General features: G+C 38.7%; 1 protein-coding gene across 1 annotated transcript; it reads right to left on the bottom strand.

The window, feature by feature from the left end:
- Positions 1–6,764: 6,764 nt before the first annotated feature.
- Positions 6,765–16,297, bottom strand: LOC139735613 (cytochrome b-c1 complex subunit 7-like). Its single transcript, XM_071646369.1, has 4 exons — positions 16,285–16,297; positions 10,585–10,653; positions 7,811–7,977; positions 6,765–7,120 (listed from the first exon to the last, which is right to left on the bottom strand). Exons 1-4 carry the CDS (start codon positions 16,295–16,297, stop codon positions 7,043–7,045), a joined length of 327 nt encoding a protein of 108 aa, XP_071502470.1. The 3' UTR covers positions 6,765–7,042.
- Between the last annotated feature and the right edge of the window lie 2,222 nt (positions 16,298–18,519).

The following is an 18,519-nucleotide window of genomic DNA, read 5'->3' as shown; positions in this document are numbered from 1 at the left end:
CTTGTGACCCAGGGGAGGGGGGTGAGGAGGGGTCCTAATGGGGCCTAAATTGTACATTTTTATCTTCTTCTTGAGAACCCCATTACCCATTTTCACCAAACTTGGCAGGTAGCATCGCTAAGGGGTTAGGATCTCAATTTGTTAAAATGGGCACCATGCCCCACCCAGGGGGCCCCCAGGGGGGCCCAAACCCCCAAAATGAAGGAATCTTTAAAAATCTTCTCTAGAATCAGAAGTTATAGAGCTAAGATAATACTATGAGTGAGTACATTAATGACTGTAGTTTCAAGTTTGTTCATAGGAGATCCAGGGGTGCCCCTTTTGGGGGCAGGGGTGGGGGGGGGGGGGGGTGGTTGGGAAGGTCCAAATGGGGGCCTGAATTGTACATTTTCATCTTCTTCCTGAAAACCTCATAATGGATTTTCGTCAAACTTGGCAGGTAGCATCCCTAGGGGTCAGGATCTCAATTTATCAAAATGGGCACCATGTCCCTCCCAGAGGGCCCCAGGGGGCCCCAATCCCCCCCCCCCCCCCCCAAATTAAGGAATCTTAAAAAATTTGGGCCCTTATTGTACATTTTCATCTTCTACTTGAGAATGCCTGGTCAAATTTTGGTAGAGCTGTGAATAATTTAGATTAGTGACTGCGTGAAAGGTGAACTTGCGATACTCGGGTGAGAGCTAGACCCGCGGGTCTCTTGTTTGATATCTCGGCCATTTCAAAACCGATTTTTATCAAATGTTGAATTCCTCTTGAAATTACAAGCTCTTTCAGATTTTATAAGAGGTTTCTCATCATTCTCATTGAAAAATGACAGAAACCTGAAGTTAGGTCTCAACCAAAACTGTACGATCCCTTTAATACAAGGAAGACAAAAACTGAGTAACCTAGCTAGTCTGTGCAGGATTATTCCATCAGGATGCTGCAATTCCACATTTATGTCTTTTCTGCGAGCAAGGAAGACAAAAAACACTTGCCAAGCGGCGTACTAATTTTGGTTTTAGACCTTGAACTCAGCTTGAGCAGAATTAAATATAACAGCATAGCAGCAAAGTAGATGTTGAAAAATAGCTTTGCTTGTCTGCTCATCTGGTGTACAAAAAAAAACAACAACATATGCCTAGTTTGGGCAACGTCATAGTTCTGTAAATTTTGTGTTCATAGTAGTATTGAATACATAATGAACAATCAAAAGAAAAAGCAAATCGTACCATGTAATTGAATTGTTTTATTGCCTTCAAGTGTAATAAAGATAAACTGTGATTCCCTGTACAGTTTCTTACTGCAGTTTTCAGCACTTTACTGTCCAGCTAATATGGAAAAGTTAAGTATAAAAATAACTTGTGAAACACCCATGTACTTTATGCATGTTGCCAACACTGTCAATTATGGGTGTAATTTACGGGTAGAGGAACTAAATTGGTAACTTGCACTGGGGAAATAACTCATGTACACTAAACAAAACATATGTTTGATTTTTATTGAATATCTTATGCCATCATACCACAATGTAAAGGGCTAAACTAACTAGTTCCTTGTTTATAGTGAAGCATGTATGTTGCACATGCTGTTTATGTGTTATTTTTTGTTCGTATTCTAATGACCAGTTGGTGAGTGGGCAAATCTTTTCCAGGTACTGTATAAAACTGCTCATGTGGAGACAGTTAATGAAGACTGTGTGCATGTGCACGAAAGATTTGTAGGCAATTGGTCTCACTTCAATTTCACTAGTAGAGTGCTTGCACAAGATTTTCAACGCTGCTTTTGACATTATTTTGGTGTCTCGTGTGAGATGGCAATTCCTGAAGCAAAGTCACTGTATTCTGAAAAGAATTTTCTGAAAAGAATCACAATGAAGATGTGATTACAAATCAGATGGGAACTGTCAGCTATGATTGTGCTTGAGTCAAAAGTTGTTCAAACAAACTACTTGTCGTGTCTTTACAATATCCAGAATTTATTCTGTCAAAATCTTGCACTGTCAGTGCGGAAGACCATTTTTACCTCTCCAGGGTGGATGCTGTTTCACCTTCTCTTTTCAAAAATTGTCTGTTCTTGTATCCCCCGTCATATTTCAGGGTTAAAAGGTGGTATGGCATTCTGTTACAGCTTGTGCCAAGAATGAAAAGTGGGATGTGTTTTTTTTCCCTCTTTAAGAGCTTATTGAAATATTTTGTTTGTTTGCTTGCTGTTAATGACGTGTGACCATAGATGTGACAGGTTTCACACTGAAAACAGCACTCCATGGGGTGAGGGCAAATGTCTTAAAAATTTGAAAATTGGTAAAAACAGCTCCTGACAGGAACACAAATATCATGTTAGGAATGACGTCATACCTGTCACACAAAAATCTTTATATGCATTATTTTTTTCTGGGTGAGGTTTAAAGGTAGGGGATACCTTTTACAGACCTCCCAAAATGCAGCAAAACATTAAATATGAACCTCAGGGGGCTTGTTTAGGCCACTGCTGAGAAATATGGAAGTCAACAGTTATCTACAATTTGAATAATGCACAAAACTCAACTACTCAGTAGTTCTGTGTGTCAGCCACACTTAAGCCTTTTTGTTGCAGTCTTCTGTATTTTTTATCTATAAACACAAATCTAAAAGTATAAGAGCTGATGTAATAACATATAGAGTGTGTGGCAAGAATGTATATAGAAATGTTTGTAAGTTTTGATTAACTTTCTTCACAAAATATACATGATGGACACACATGCAGTGCATGGGTCTGCAAAGGTAGCCTAGTAATGTACTGGAATTTACGGTGAGCCCCGAAAAAAATTCAATTCAAAATCTAACGGTCAAAAAAGTGTACTAAATGTTACCTTCCACTTTCAATACTTTATGGGAGTTTCTAAAATGATACTCTCTTCAACATACCACTGTATTTATACAACTCTTCATTTAAGGCATGCAAATGGGATTCCCTACCTTTAAAGTGCAAGTGCCATGCTCGCATATGATGGACAATGAAGGAATTGTTGATATTTGGAGCAGGTATAATGTTGATGATGGAGAAACAGACTGCATCAGTTTTGTTTCTGTACATGTTGTCTATGGGCCTACCCTCTTATGGACTTGAGATGGCAAAACAACATATGTCCAAAATTCATGAAAATTGACAGTTTGTTTTAGTGTAATCTAACTCTGAAGCAAATCTTGAAATCAGAACGCAGTCCACAACATCAGACTGAGATATGACACTCCCTCCAGTGGGAAATGTTATAATTTTGTTCGAATGTTTGCAAAACAATGTAAGTGGCGATATGCTTGCCCCTCTCAACATGCGTCGTACATGAACTTGGCAAGACGACGTATCTACATGAAATACTTTGTTTTGCCATATACATGTTGATACACAGTGGGCTGCACAATGCGCGCAGACCACAGAACCGCGCACAGAATGACAATGTGTTTCATGTACGCACACCATTGATGAGACTTACATTGTTTTGCCGTAGCAATACATTGGTTAGATTGATGTGATACAACAATGTATGTTTCGATTTAAGGGTTCTTGTGAAATCAATGTGCATTCAATATATTGTTGATACTGTCAGTCCTTTCAGGGTAAGATATGAAGTATTATACAAAAACAGAAAAAGAGCTGTACCTTAAAAAACTTGATTTACAGGAAAAGAGGTTGCATGTAGGTACATTGTTTTGCCATCTCACAGTCACTTTGGTTGCCCTTATGGAAGGTGCTGAAGCTAGAGGAATGTGTAGAGACCCAGTAGAGACTGCGATTGAAAATCAATTCAATCAGACCACCCATGTTTCCCTATGCTTCTTGGTTTTCAAGCAAAGGATTTGTGTCAACATTAGATCTCTGTGTTGATTTGGTTAATATCAACTCTTTTCATTTGCAGGTAAAAATTTGCATGTTTCGCTGTACATCGCTGATTTTCCTCTTCTTTGACATTGCATTTAAGACAAAATTGTTTTTCAAGCCGTGGAAGATTGTGTATAGGATACATGCCATATACATGTATTTAGATGTGGGGTAAGGTTTTTTTGTTGTTGTTGTTTTTTTTTTTTAAATCAAGACCAGAAATTTATGCAAATTGAAACCCCAAGCACATATAGTGTGTGAGACAGAGTTCCTTTATTTATTAAAAATGCTGCTTACTGCAGATAGTCGCACACTCGAGGTACGTGTTGTTATGATTTTGAGGTGATGTGTGGAATCTTGTATTAACACATTTGATAACTCTGTTTGTAGATAAAAGAAGTACAATGTGTTGTGTAGTTACACATGACACGAAAGACATCAACTTATGAAAGCACAATATGCAAGCAATTGTCTTCCTGGTTCTGTGGGAGACTTCTTGAAAATTTCAAGTTAGGAATGAGTGTACTTTGATTGCTCTCTTTGGATTGCTTGGTAGAATCTGATATTGATTTTTGTAGTCCTGGCAGCCTAGCAATGTGCCATTTGCATTGCAAACTTTATACCTCAGTGTTTTGCAGTATTTATGTTGTTAGAAGACTCTCACACACACGCACACACACACCCACACACACATACATATACACATATACACACGTACTGACACATCAATTGTTGGCAAGCCAGGTCAAGCCCATCAGAGTGCATGCTGAAGGGTATACATTATACAGTAAACTTTGCTCATTAAGTCAACACCATTAAAATACATTGTGTATGTTACATGTATACACGTATAATATATTGCCATTTTTCTTTCTTGTATTGATTTCTGGAAGATTCTTCTGTGTAAGTTGAAAGTAAATATACCAACGAATAGCCTTTGTCAACACATTTTTATGGTCCCAACTGAGAAAAAATTCCTACCTAAAATTGACTTGCGCAAAGTTTGCTGTGTTTCTTCTGGCGCGTCTCTTATCAAGGGGAAAAATGTGCCCCTTTTATCAAGCACAAGTGCATACCTTTTCTGGACAATATCATGCATATCTGTACAATGTATATAATGTGTGTGTGCGCTTGTGCGTATGTGTGTGTGGGTCTGAAAAGTTTGTCATCATTATCATTAATTACCACCATCATCATCAAAATTGATTAATTGTATCACCATTCAGTAGCTTCTAATTACAATGAGTAACCAACTTAAGGATAATACCATCCTTTGCTCATGTGAGAATTGTTGCAAAATGTGTCTTTTAGCAACAGACACCATAGCAGACCTACTACTGTATACGCTATAATTTTCGCGTACATAAATATTCGCGAATTGCCGCTGTCACACATTTTCGCGAGTGGTTAAATTCGCGATTGGGGGACCAGAGAAAATATGAAGTGGCCAAGAAAGTGTGAATTTTCAACTTACTAGCAAATAAGAATGATACTAGTTATACACTGCATGAAAAAAACTTACCAAACTCTGCGAACTAGTAAGTTAGAATTCAACATTTTTGAAGTGGTTAATTCCATCGCGCTAGATTTCTGACGAGTGGTCCCCTTGCGATAATGGATTGGCTCTCTACAGTATTCGTAAGTATAGATGTGGACGTGCTGTATGTACGTAAACAAGCTTAGCCAGTATGGTCTGTTCAGTAAGCCGCGACATGGTATACTAGTACTGAAATGTTTGTATCATCAAGGCAAGGGATTCATTTTGGAAGGTAATATTTTCGCGTGTTGTTAATTTCGCGAATAGCTCCCGACTCGCGAAATGCGCGAAAATAAAACCCCCGCGAAATATATAGCGTATACAGTATGTGAATTTTACATCATCCATCGCTTCCAAGAGGATCAGAAGCATGTTCCCCACACTGATACATGCTAAAAAAGGCATTCATATGCAAACATAAGCACACACACACACATCACACTTGCACAGAGCAATGTTGTACAGTAGACTCCCGTTATAACAAAGTCCTTGGGACCGGCAATTTTCTTTTGTTATATCGAAATTTCGTTACAACCGAACAAATAAACAATAGAAATACATAGAGTGCATAATGTTGCAGCCTGAATTTTTACTACGTAGTACACATTGTAACCGTAATTTTGTTATAACCGTGTTCGTTATAATGGGAGTAAACTGTACAGCGTTAAGATACAATATTGCAAAGTGCGGAGAATCCCTGCATTTCGTGTGTGAAATCAGAGCTAAAGTTGAAAGTAAATCAAACTCAACATGGAATCTTACTTTAATATCATGTCTACAGTCAGCATAATCATAGGAACCTGAAGTTCACAATGCTGAAATGAGAGAAAAGCTTTGTCTGAAAATGTAAACTTTTGCTGCACTGTGGCAAGTCAAAATAAATGGATAAAAACTGAAACTACGCCATTACACCAGAGAAGAAGACAGAGTAAGCAGCTTTGATGGAAAGAAAGGAATAAACAAACTTTTAATCCTCACTTCCAAAGAATATTTTACAATAGTTTATATCATAACACATTCAAATTCATCATTCCTTGCATGACAACAGCCACCAAAAAAAAAAAAGCAGCTTGAGATACAGGGTACACAATATTGATACTTCCACATTTAGAAGAAAAAAAGAAAATAACAAAAATGGCATCTAAATGCACAGGAATTTCTTCATATCCTGCGATATGACACCAAGAGTTAAAATTCACTGTTTTGCATTCAATAGTTTGACAGTTTGGGGGGTGTGCCAGGTCTGAGATGTTTAGCTGGCAGTTATGGTCTGATTTGCTGCTATCAAATAAACTGCTTGATACCATTTCATTTATGTCAGATGTTGCCATTCAAAAATATTTTCTGATCAACAGTGTGCTCAACTTTCATTCAATCTGCAGCAATTACCTTGATGACATTTGGAACCGGCTAAAGATCAACGTTTCACACAGAGTGTGAGTTTGAACAAATGTGTATAAATGATGAATTGTTCAACAACTCTACACAAACTGCTCTTCTTGTGTAATAATGCAAAGGGTACCAAAAAAAAAAATGCACTCTAGAATATCAATCTGTATCAAGGTCTGCATTTTTTAGAACCCTTTTGTTGTGTTTGCAAGATGGCTGACGTATTCTCTATTAAAAACTTTTCTATGTTTCTCTGTACAGTTGGGCATTCTGCTGTCGTTAGCGCTTGTTCCACTCCGCCTTCTCCGCAAATTCCCTTTCGACTTCGTCCAAGTATTTCTTCAGGTACCTCTCATCCTGTGGCAGTAAACAGAAAAATGTACACAGCAGGTGAAGGAGCACAGATATCAAACGTACAAAGCCCACACGTGCAAATGTGAAACAGGATGACAAGAAACTGCATTGTCTTTGCTTTGTTACTAAGTAACCTCTGTAGCCAATGCTTTAACATCCACGCCTTTCCATACTTTGTAAATGATCAATTGGAATGAGTTTTGCTTGTCTTTTACAGTAACACTGTGAAAAGAATACCAGCAGTGGCAGTGGTAGCACTAGCAATAGTTAGAGTTCTAGCTCCCTGAAATGAACACAAATTAGAACTGTACACATGTGTTTTGAAATTGTTTTTCCACTAATCGAATGTTGGCACCAACTACATCAATCTTCTTGCTTGTCTGCAATACAACGCTCCTTGACACCATTTACACTCAATGCATGACCTCTCATTAACCCATTGAGGATAGGCTTATTTTGCTACAACACAGATTTCTCATTGACACTTGGTTAACACTTGGTCAATGGGTTAAAAAAGAAAAAGGTCTTATCTTATATGGTCTTACCATCTTAAAAATGAGATGAATTATTGTTGCCCTACTGTGGCACATTTGCTAAAGAACAGAAGTTTCTTTTAAATACTTTCATATTTTCCACACAAGAAAACATCATGAGGGCATAAGAAAACAAATCTTATATCAGGCACATGCTCACCTCTTCAAATTTTGTCCACTGGTCCTTGGGTAGAATTGAGTGCTTGAGGGAAAGATCCAGGGCTCTCTTTATCCTGAAGACACGTGCATTGTACTCGTCCTCTGGCAGGCGTCGAATGGCTTCTTCAACAATCGGTGTACTCCGCAGCGTGTCATCGCGCCTCAATCCTGAAAAACAAGAGGAGATTTGCACATGTGCATGCTTACATGAATAATATGTTTTTGACAACATAAAAAATGATAAAAAACAAGGAAAAGTAGAAATTACGCAGTGCGTAACATATGTTCCCGCCAGAAGTAGCATTTTGTAGCAAAATGTACAATATAGGTCAAAAATCAAGGTCAAAGGTCAAAGAAGTCAAAGGCCAAAATTCTGTTTAGAGGTTTTAAAGCCCTCACCTAGTGCCATCACATAAACCAAACGGAATTGAAATCGGGTTAGAAATGGCGAAGGAGTAGCATTTTGCAGCCAATGTGCAATACAAGTCAAAAATCAAGGTCAAAGGTCAAAGAAGTCAAAGGTCAAAATTCTGTGTAGAAGTTTTGAAGCCCTCACCTACGAGTGCCATCACATAAAGCAAATAGAATCAAAATCGGGTTAGAAATGGCAAAGGAGTAGCATTTTGTAGCAAAATGTACAATACAGGTCAGAAATCAAGGTCAAAGGTCAAAGAAGTCAAAGGTCAAAATTCTGTGTAGAAGTTTGGAAGCCCTCACCTAGTGCCATCACATAAAGCAAACGGAATCGAAATCGGGTTAGAAATGGCGAAGGAGTAGCATTTTGTAGCCAATGTACAATATAGGTCAAAAATCAAGGTCAAAGGTCAAGGAAATCAAAGGTCAAAATTCTGTGTAGAAGTTTGGAAGCCCTAACCTAGTGCCATCACATAAAGCAAACGGAATCGAAATCGCGTTAGAAATGGCGAAGGAGTAGCATTTTGTAGCAAAATGTACAATACAGGTAAAAAATCAAGGTCAAAGGTCAAAGAAGTCAAAGGTCAAAATTCTGTGTAGCAGTTTTGAAGCCCTCACCTAAAGCCATCACATAAAGCAAACGGAATTGAAATCTGGTTAGAAATGGCGAAGGAGTAGCATTTTGTAGCCAACGTACAATATGGTAAAAAAATCAAGGTCAAAGGTCAAAGAAGTCAAAGGCCAAAATTCTGTGTAGAAGTGTTGAAGCCCTCACCTAGTGCCATCACATAAAGCAAACGGAATCAAAATCGGGTTAGAAATGGCGAAGGAGTAGCATTTTGTAGCAAAATGTACAATATAGGTCAAAGGTCAAAGAAGTCAAAGGTCAAAATTCTGTGTATAAGTTTTGAAGCCCTCACCTAGTGCCATCACATAAAGCAAACGGAATCGAAATCGGGTTAGAAATGGCGACGGAGTAGCATTTTGTAGCAAAATGTACAATATAGGTCAAAGGTCAAGGTCAAAGGTCACAACTGAATTTCTGTGTAGAAGTTTCAAAGCTCCCATGTAGTGCTATCATATAAAGCAAACAGAATCAAAATTGGCTCATAAATGACAGAGAAGTAGCAAATTGAACATTTTGATCACACAAGGACGCACAGACAGACAGACAGACGGACGGACGCACGGACACACACACGTACGGAGCCCGTTTCATAGTCCCCTGCTCGAACTCGTTCGGCGGGGACAATAAAAGATGATTGTGGCTACTTCTACTGTATATAATGCTTACATTGTAGGTCACCTATTACAGATAATGGAACTCTTTTTTTTAGATTCAGAGAGAATGAACGTGAAGTCACTGAGGCAAAAATAATATAATATTACAGAAGAGTACTCTGCAGGTGTCACATGGAATCATAGTGACTGTTTCATGGGAGGATTTAAGTGATTCAATTTAAGATTTTTTATGTGGGGGGGGGGGGGGGGGGAGAGAGAATGTGTTTACAAAGTACACCGGAATTTTGTAGAGAGAGGACAGTGATCCGCAGCTTTGCTTTACCCAGCTTTGCTTTGGTCTGATCGCACTGCCACTGCGTACACTGAACTGGTTCGCAGTGCAGTGGCTGCGGCTAGCGGCTGGTGGCGTTTGTACTGGGTACTGCATTGTCAGTGCAGTGTGGTTAGTAGTAGCACGATAGACAAAATACTACACAATGAAATACAGATTGTAAATCATATGATATTTGCTGCACCAACAACAAATATGTAAATCATTGTCTTCATCCAGCTACTGTATGCTGCAGTCATTAGAGCAAATTCTTTTCATAAATTTACTACTACAAACATTCTTCTAAGCCTGATGGACTTTGCAAAGTGTAATAGGAAAAAAAAAACCAGTTGGGCATGAGAGAGAAATAGCATATTGGCACTAAGTACATTTAGTGGGTATGTTGCTTATATCAATACACATTTTTTCTATTGCCAGCTTTACATTTACAAGTCAGTCTTTTATCTACATAAGCAACATGTGTATCAATGAAGTGTATCACCTTGTGTCTTACTTTGTTTTGATGCCCCCACAATCTTTCTTTGTTGCCAATGGCCACTGTCAGCTACACTCTATGAACCCCACTTCAGTGTCAATCAGTTTAAACTTGTACCTTTGTCTTTCTTCGTACATGATGTACTGACATAGTGACATTACAGATTATCATTCATTAAAGTAATGCAATGGGAGAGAAGAACTTCATACACTTCTCTTTGAAGCCTCACTGTACAATGTATGACTACCACATTAGCCATTTACTGTTGATTCACTTCTACTTCACTTACACAGTACAAGCTATAGCAACTTACCGAGCTGATTGAAACCGCAGAGGCCGTAGTACCATTTGCGGAAGGAATTGAAGAGGGGAGGACTTTGCCCTGGAAAAAGAAGAAGAAGAAATACATGTACATACACTGTGTTATAGTACATTGCATATTATTACATGTACAGGGATAGTACAGTCTTGGTGGAGATGAGAATTGGGCTTTTAACTTTTTGCGAGATACCAAGAAAACACTTATGATATAGTACAGAGCATGCCATTTTAAGGAGAATTCAAAGTTTATTTGATGAAAATTGGGTTTGGAATGACTGAAACATCCAAAAACAAACTAAAACTAGAGAGGGGCCGTCAAAGGCGGCAGACTCACGCCTTGTACAAAGTCGGGGTAAACATACTGTGCATTCGGTCATCTACCAGAATTCGGTCACTTAATTGCCAGTGTCCTTTATCACCAGCCAGTGCGTTCTACCAAAGATCGTACACTGAAGTGTACGATCTTTGGTTCTACAGTCACATCACACGCAAATCACATCATTTCACATACGGTAACACTCATTCACCACAGGAAAGTCCTTTAGTCTCCTCCAAAAATTCATCGAAAATCCCAAATTCCACCGTCAAAAGTGCAGATTCGGAACTTTTCCAAGCGCGCACGAATTAAGTCCAGTTTTAGAGTATTGTCTACGCGACGGGTCGCCGAAAAAGCGCTAAAAATCGAGAAATACACCGTTTTCTTGCGGGATATTTTGCTTATAGCAAGCCGAGAGTGTGTTGATATCAAAGGTCGTATGAGTGTACGATCTTTGATGGTATCCACAAAAGCGCAAAAGAAAAACAAAATTTACGTACTCCCTAGGCAATTACCCCTATGATTAGTGTCTACGGGAATTATTCAATGCAAGGGTTAAATGCAAATGTCTACTGCACCAGTATTCGGTCACCAACGAGCGCCGCAACGTCCCCGATGCTATTTTGCACCAACAGGGTAGAGCGCGATGCATTTTCAGCGGCCTTGCACACGCATTGACATTGAGCGCGCATATCGTGCAGTGTGACTGCGACCGAGCAAATGCTCCTCCAACGAAAGAAACAATCAATTTTAATTTGAAAAATCATCAAAATACGGGCCAGTTTGTGACGACGGAGAACGAACTTTCATAAATCCAGAAGGACATAGTCCTTCAAATAGGCCTAAACGTAAATTTCGGAATTCTTACGAACATTTGACCAGCGAAGTCCGATCGTTTGGGAGTTTATGTTTTCGTATGGTAGCGGAAAATCGCAAAGTGAGAAACGGGAAATTTTCGGAGTGGTCACTATACCATGGGGTCAAAACTTAAAGGTCGCACAGAATTTGCAAGGGTCAACCGATTATCACCAAAATCTAATCGATTCTTTCCTGTCATTATCCAGACATCCCCTGAACATTTCGTGCAAATCCGTTTACCCGTTCTCTTGTTATCTTGTACACAAACAAACAATCAAACAAACAAACAAACAAACAAACAAACACACAAACAAACAAACAAACAAACAAACAAACAAACAAACATACGGAACCCTTTACATAACCCCCTGCCGATTTTCATCGGCGTGGGTAACAAAGTGATCGTAATAAAGTGTGGGTCCCACACTTTATTAGAATTGCTCTTTTTTGGATATCTCAGCCATTTCAAAACCAATTTTCATCAAACAAACGTTGAATTCCTCATAGAATTACTGTATACCAATCATACAATTGTACATGCTCTTTCATATTTCATAAGAGGTTTCTCAATATCTCACCAAAAAATGTAAGAAACCTGAAATGAGATCTCAACCAAAACTATACGATCCCTTTAAGCATGTATATGCCAATATTTTAGCTTGCTTTGTACATGTTCAACCACTATGTAATGCCTTATTTCCGCAGAATTAAAAACATATGTGAAATTAATTTTACTTGGCAGAGCTTGAAAAATTACTTGCAATACAATAGCCACTTTTACAGTATGGAATATCAGATTGGCAGATATGGAGGTTAAGTAGCAGCTTAATAATGTATAATGCACATTGTACTTTTTATAAATTTCAATTATTCACATAAATTTGAATAAATTCAGTCATCAGGAAGCATCAATATCAAAGTTGACTTTTCATGTCTTCACTCAAAACAACTTGCTCTTTGTTAGTGATCGTGGTGTAGATGTACGCTGCCTTCACGATCTGAAATTTAAGTTACTGCCTTATATTCTGCTACAAGTAACCACGAGCAAAAAGTCAATGTACAAAAGATTTTGGAAGTTGAATAAAGTCTGATAAGCAATGCAGTTCCCACATCAAACAAGATGATACACAGACAGACTGACACACAGACAATACATTTACACACATTTCTCAATTTAAAAAAAACTGAATTCTTTCAACTTGTTTCAGCACAATTACAATAATTGCACAATGATTTTTAGCTCTGCGTCCAGTCCCAATTCCTATACACTGTAATATTAAACGGCGAACTCCAGTTCTAGATTGTGCAAGCAGCATACACCGCAATCTCTCCCCATAATTCAACCATAAATGCCATCCAAAATTTTTGACCGCCAGCTATGTCATGTGTAAAACCTCCAAAGTATTCATTTTGTGGTCAAATTTTGGCGCGACATGGTCATAGGAGGTTAAAACTTGGTGTGGGTTTTTTTATTGGAAATAAACTAGATCTTCGTTTTTGTATAAAGTCTAGACCTACGTGCATTGACTGTAAACTTTAGATCTACATACATCCTGTGAATAGTGTGATTTAGGATTAGGGACTGTACTGGTGCAATCTGTTTCAGTGGAATTCAATTTCAAGATATCTACATGAGTAGACGACTCTACATCATGCATAGCCATAGACACAAAAGTAAATTAAAATACTATTTAGCACCTACACGTACACTTTATTCATAATCATATCTGGGACTGGGAGTAGCGTCTTGGTAACTTATGCAGTTTCTGTAGGCCTACAATGTACTTGTACTCACAATGAGCATGATCAGTGACATCAATCATGTCCACGCTAAGAAACTGATGAATGAAACATGTCAAAATCCATTTCTGTACAGTATCATACCTGCCAACATTTCAAGATGAAATATCTTACTCGTGGATTGCAAAAGTCTTATTTTATATGCAAACTTAAGTTAAAAATCTTACTTTCAGTCAAATCTTCAGAAAATACACATGAAAGGTATACCTGAATATTCTTTTAAAATCTAATTTCTCTGACAGAAAATCTGATTTTGCTATTTTTAATGTAAAAAATCTTACTGCATCTGCTAAAATCTTATTAGTTGGCAAGTATGCAGTGTTCTCTGGAATTTCTAGACCTACAGTCTGTAGTAGTCTAAGGCTGCGTTTATCAACTTTCCCGTTTAAACAGCTTTCGAAAGCCCTTTCGATAGCCCTTTCGAAAGCCCTTCCACAGCCCTTTCGAAAGCCCTTTCCATAGCCCTTTCCAAGCCCTGTAATATTAATGTGCCGCTTGTTTTCTAAGAAGGGACGGCAAAAAGCAATTACCATCATAAAGACATATCTTCCATTGAGAGTCACGAGTCATGATGCAATGCCACATGAATCAATTGTCTTCCTATCTGTGAGGCAGCTCCAGTTTAGCACATACCGTCTTCGCCGGCGTATAGGCCGCAGTATTTTTCAGAAAAATGAAAGTGAAAAGTCGGGGTGCGGCCTATCTGGCGGCAAAACCAAAATTGGTCTCTGCAACCCAGCAAATCGGGAGTAAAAACTAGCACATTTATACATGTATGGGACTACACAATAGGCAACCAAGGAGGCAACCATCCCCCGATGATATGAATACCAGTATACAAATCTTACAAGCAAAGCTGCATTCCGTGTTTGTTCCTCATCAGTAGGTCCTCTTTGTCTTTTCTATGAAATTTTAATGAGGCAAAAATAAAACTTAAGCTCAAAGCGTAGCGCTGTGCTAACTACTAATGAGTAACAAAGTGTTTGTCAGAACCTGTCTATTACATGATTACCTGTCTATTACGTGATTACCTGTCTATTACAATGAACCTGTCTATGACAATGTACCGTAGTACCTGTCTATACATGATTACCTGTCTATTACATGAATACCTGTCTACTATATTACAATGTACCTGTCTATAGACTGTACAGACAACCACCTGTCTATTACATGAATACCTGTCTACTATATTACAATGTATCTGTCTATAGACTTGCATGTACAGACAACCACCTGTCTATGCTATTACAATGTGACTCGATCGACTAGCAACTCGCACACCTGTGGTGTATGTTCTCTAGCGTTAGATTTCCTCCTGTCCCTTTCCCTCATTTTCTCTCTTTTGCTTTTGCATCATTACACATTATTTTCAGAGTACAATCGTACTTCTGAGCGTGTTTTGTTCATTTTTGTTAAGTTATTACCTCACTGGCAAAAATTTGGAGGTGAGTTTTTGTTCAATGTTTGTTCGAGTTTTTCGATTGAACGATGTATCTACGTGTGTGACAATATTAATGTGTGCGAGAACATCGTATTTTGTATGGTACCCACTTGTTTATTTCCGTGTAAATTTAATTTTTTTTTAACCGTAAAGTGTCTTTATCATTCATCTTCAAGCATCAGGTTTTCACGTTTCTTTCCAGTATTTTTTTTTTATTTTTTTTTTATTTATTTATTTTTTTTTTGCGTTGCACAAATGGGGGGTGCGGCTTATACGGCGCTGCGGCCTTTGCACCGGCGAATACGGTACTTCAAATATTTCTGAGTGGCGGCATGAGACTTTGGCTGCATTTATCAACTTTCCCCTGTTTAAACGGCTTTCAAAAGCCCTTTCCAGAGCCCTTTAGAAACGGCTTCCAAAATAGTTGCGTTTATCAACTCTCTTCGTGAACACGATAACTGGCCTGTCACTGCACAGCTGCATGGCGCAATTCGACCCGAGGAGAAGAGGTCTCATAAGGCGTGCATTGTTTGTAACTGCAGTACAATACTACAATACAAAGCCGTTTCAAAACAGCTTTGCGTTTATCAACTTCAAAAGGCTTTTACAAACAGGTTTCTGAAAACCTGTTTAGGAAACCTGTTTGGAAAGCCACAAATTTGCGGCTTTCGAAAAGGCTTTCCGAAAGGGCTTTCAAAACAGCTCTGCGTTTATCAACTTGTAAAAATTCCTTGAAAGCTGTTTGGAAAACCTATTTCTGCCGAGAAAAGGAGTTGATATTAACCTAAACGCACCCATACATAAGCACTCTGTACTACTGTAGTATAAATTTAGTGTAAGAAGACTAATAAAAAGGCATCACAGTCGCACCATAACCACTGTGTGTAGGTCCCTAAACCCCTGGATTGCCCGGCTAACCCTACCATAGCAACCAAGAAGAATCTACCATCGACCATCTGACCATGTCACAAGCAACATCCAACATACAGCAACACAATTGCATTGGAGAGCTTCACTTCGTAATTCGGTCGTCCTTCAAACAAAAAAGTAACTAACAACAGAAATAAGCATGTGGGACTATGGTACTACACATGAAAGATTACTACGCAATGCCGGGTCGAGTCACACGTCACGCGAAGGCACCAAAATATTTCATGAAATAGGACAAAATATATCCTGGATACGGGTACAATCACCTATTAATATGACGGAAGTCCAACCAGTGATATTCACTTTGACAAGGAATAAAGGAGATTGGAGATTTTTATACTTACTTGCTACTGACATTTTCGCAGTTTTCGTGCTCTCCGACAGAAATTTCTCAGACCTCCGCAAGGAATTATGGGAATGTTCATGCATGAATATGGACGACGCCCTCTGCGTACATTGATGGCATAATCGCTGCGACTGCTCACTGCATGCTGCTCAAGCCCAATGAAAAATACTTCCAGTGAGTTACGTAACTCTTCCAGCTTACGCAACACTCTTGGAATGCGTTGCGATCGTAAATCGGAAACACGCTCCTCATCGATGGGCTATATGTTTGACCTATTCTAGCGCCTTTGTGAAAAAATACAATGTTTACAATCGTAGCACGTTTCGAAAGGTTCGCTTGGTGTCTATAAACTCTGTATGAAGAGTTTGTTTGCAAAAACCGATAAGTCCATATTTGTCAGATGGAGATATTTGCGATTAAAGGTCAAGAAAAATAAAGAGAATAATAAGAAAATTTTTGCTTCTTTCGACCATAACTTCAAAAATATACCTTTATATATAGTAACCAATATGTCATTTAAAAGGTATAATTTTGTACTTTTTGACAGAGACCGTACTTCAAAATCTCCAAAAATGGACTTATCGTTATTTGCAAACAAACTCTTCGTATACTGGGCTACAGAGGGTGACATACCAATCAATTTCATTATTGCCCACAAATACTTCGATGAATACTTCTGTCCTACATGACGAATTAACGAGTTGAAAAAAATCAAATGAGTTATTTGTAATGAAATTAAAAGTATTTTTGAGTTTCTATCTCAACCTCCTGAATGAATGAATGAACAAAAGAATGAATGAATGAATGAATGAATGAATGAAAGAAAGAATGAATGAATGAATGAAAGTAGCTTCTTTATATCCAATAGACCTAAGCTAACAAGGAGGTCACAGGGACGTCGATTTGTATGTAAATGTTTGTTTGTTTGTTTGTTTGTTTGTTTGCTTGCTTAAATTTACTTCCTTTCGGGTTTTTAAGGATTGCTTAAGAGGTATAATTATCATAGGAGCATGATAGGAAGCTCACTATTTTTTACACATCTATTTAATGATTGCAATGTCCCATACTTCACCAGTTTTTACGTACTCATAACATGATTTTCGACGGTGGGATTAATGCGCCGTAGGATTGATCGCAAACTATAAGGTCCAAATGTTGTTGATGGGAGTTTATATGTTTTCATTTGGGTATGTCCTATAGTGCATTACAGGAGAAGGGGGATGATGTCATCACAGTCTTCAAAAGGGTAATCGAGTCCAAATATATGGTAGCTTGATAAGAAAGAGTGAAATGTTACGAGTTCAACGGCAAAATTTTGATCGAAATCGGTTGAAAAATAAGAAAGTTATGACATTTTCAAGTTTCGCTATAGGGAACTGTTCTTGAACAGTCAATATGAATTCTATGCAAGTGGCAAAGTGAGCATGACATACCCTCACAACAACGGCGTAGCCAGGATTTGATCTTAGGGGGGGGCGGTTAGTCTGCGAGGGAGCGAAGCGACCGAGCCCGAGCGAGCGGAGCGAGCGAGGGGGGGGGGGGGAGGGTGTGGGAGGGGGGTGTCCCCCCTCCCACGGTGAGAACTTTTTGCATTTTGATGTTGTAAATGGTGCAATTTGATGCTTGTTTTTGCGCGTTTCATCGACGTGAAACAGTCCCACTTGTTTAAGGTAGCAGTTTATTTTGATGTAGATTATTATTGAACAATTTGCCTATAAAATGGTATAATTTAAATACACTTCTTGTATTGATTCTTTTCACTGAATATCATGAACGCGACTGAACCCGAGCGAGCGGAGCGAGCGAGGGGGAGGGGAGGGTGTGGGAGGGGGGTGTCCCCCTCCCACGGTGAGAACTTTTTGCATTTTGATGTTGTAAATGGTGCAATTTGATGCATGTTTTTGCGCGTTTCATCGACGTGAAACAGTCCCACTTGTTTAAGGTAGCAGTTTATTTTGATGTAGATTATTATTGAACAATTTGCCTATAAAATGGTATAATTAAAATAATCTTCTTGTATTGATTCTTTTCACTGAATATCATGAACGCGACTGAACCCGAGCGAGCGGAGCGAGCAAGGGGGGGGGGGGAGGGGAGGGTGTGGGAGGGGGGTGTCCCCCCTCCCACGGTGAGAACTTTTTGCATTTTGATGTTGCAAATGGTGTAATTTGATGCATGTTTTCGCGCGTTTTATCGACGTGAAACAGTCCTACTTGTTCAAGGTAGCAGTATA

Source organism: Diadema antillarum, unplaced genomic scaffold (assembly GCF_040938485.1).
Source record: "Diadema antillarum isolate AM-2024a unplaced genomic scaffold, OU_Dant_1.0 seq00000586_RagTag, whole genome shotgun sequence".
NCBI lineage: Eukaryota > Metazoa > Echinodermata > Echinoidea > Diadematoida > Diadematidae > Diadema > Diadema antillarum.
Note: the sequence above shows the minus strand (reverse complement) of the source record. Positions and strands in the feature narration are given on the sequence as shown.

Coding starts and splice junctions, on each gene's coding strand:
- LOC139735613 (XM_071646369.1), bottom strand. Junction 7,978..10,584: donor CTGCGGTTTCAATCAGCTCG/GTAAGTTGCTAT, acceptor CTTGTTTTTCAG/GATTGAGGCGCGATGACACG. Junction 7,121..7,810: donor AGTGGACAAAATTTGAAGAG/GTGAGCATGTGC, acceptor TTACTGCCACAG/GATGAGAGGTACCTGAAGAA.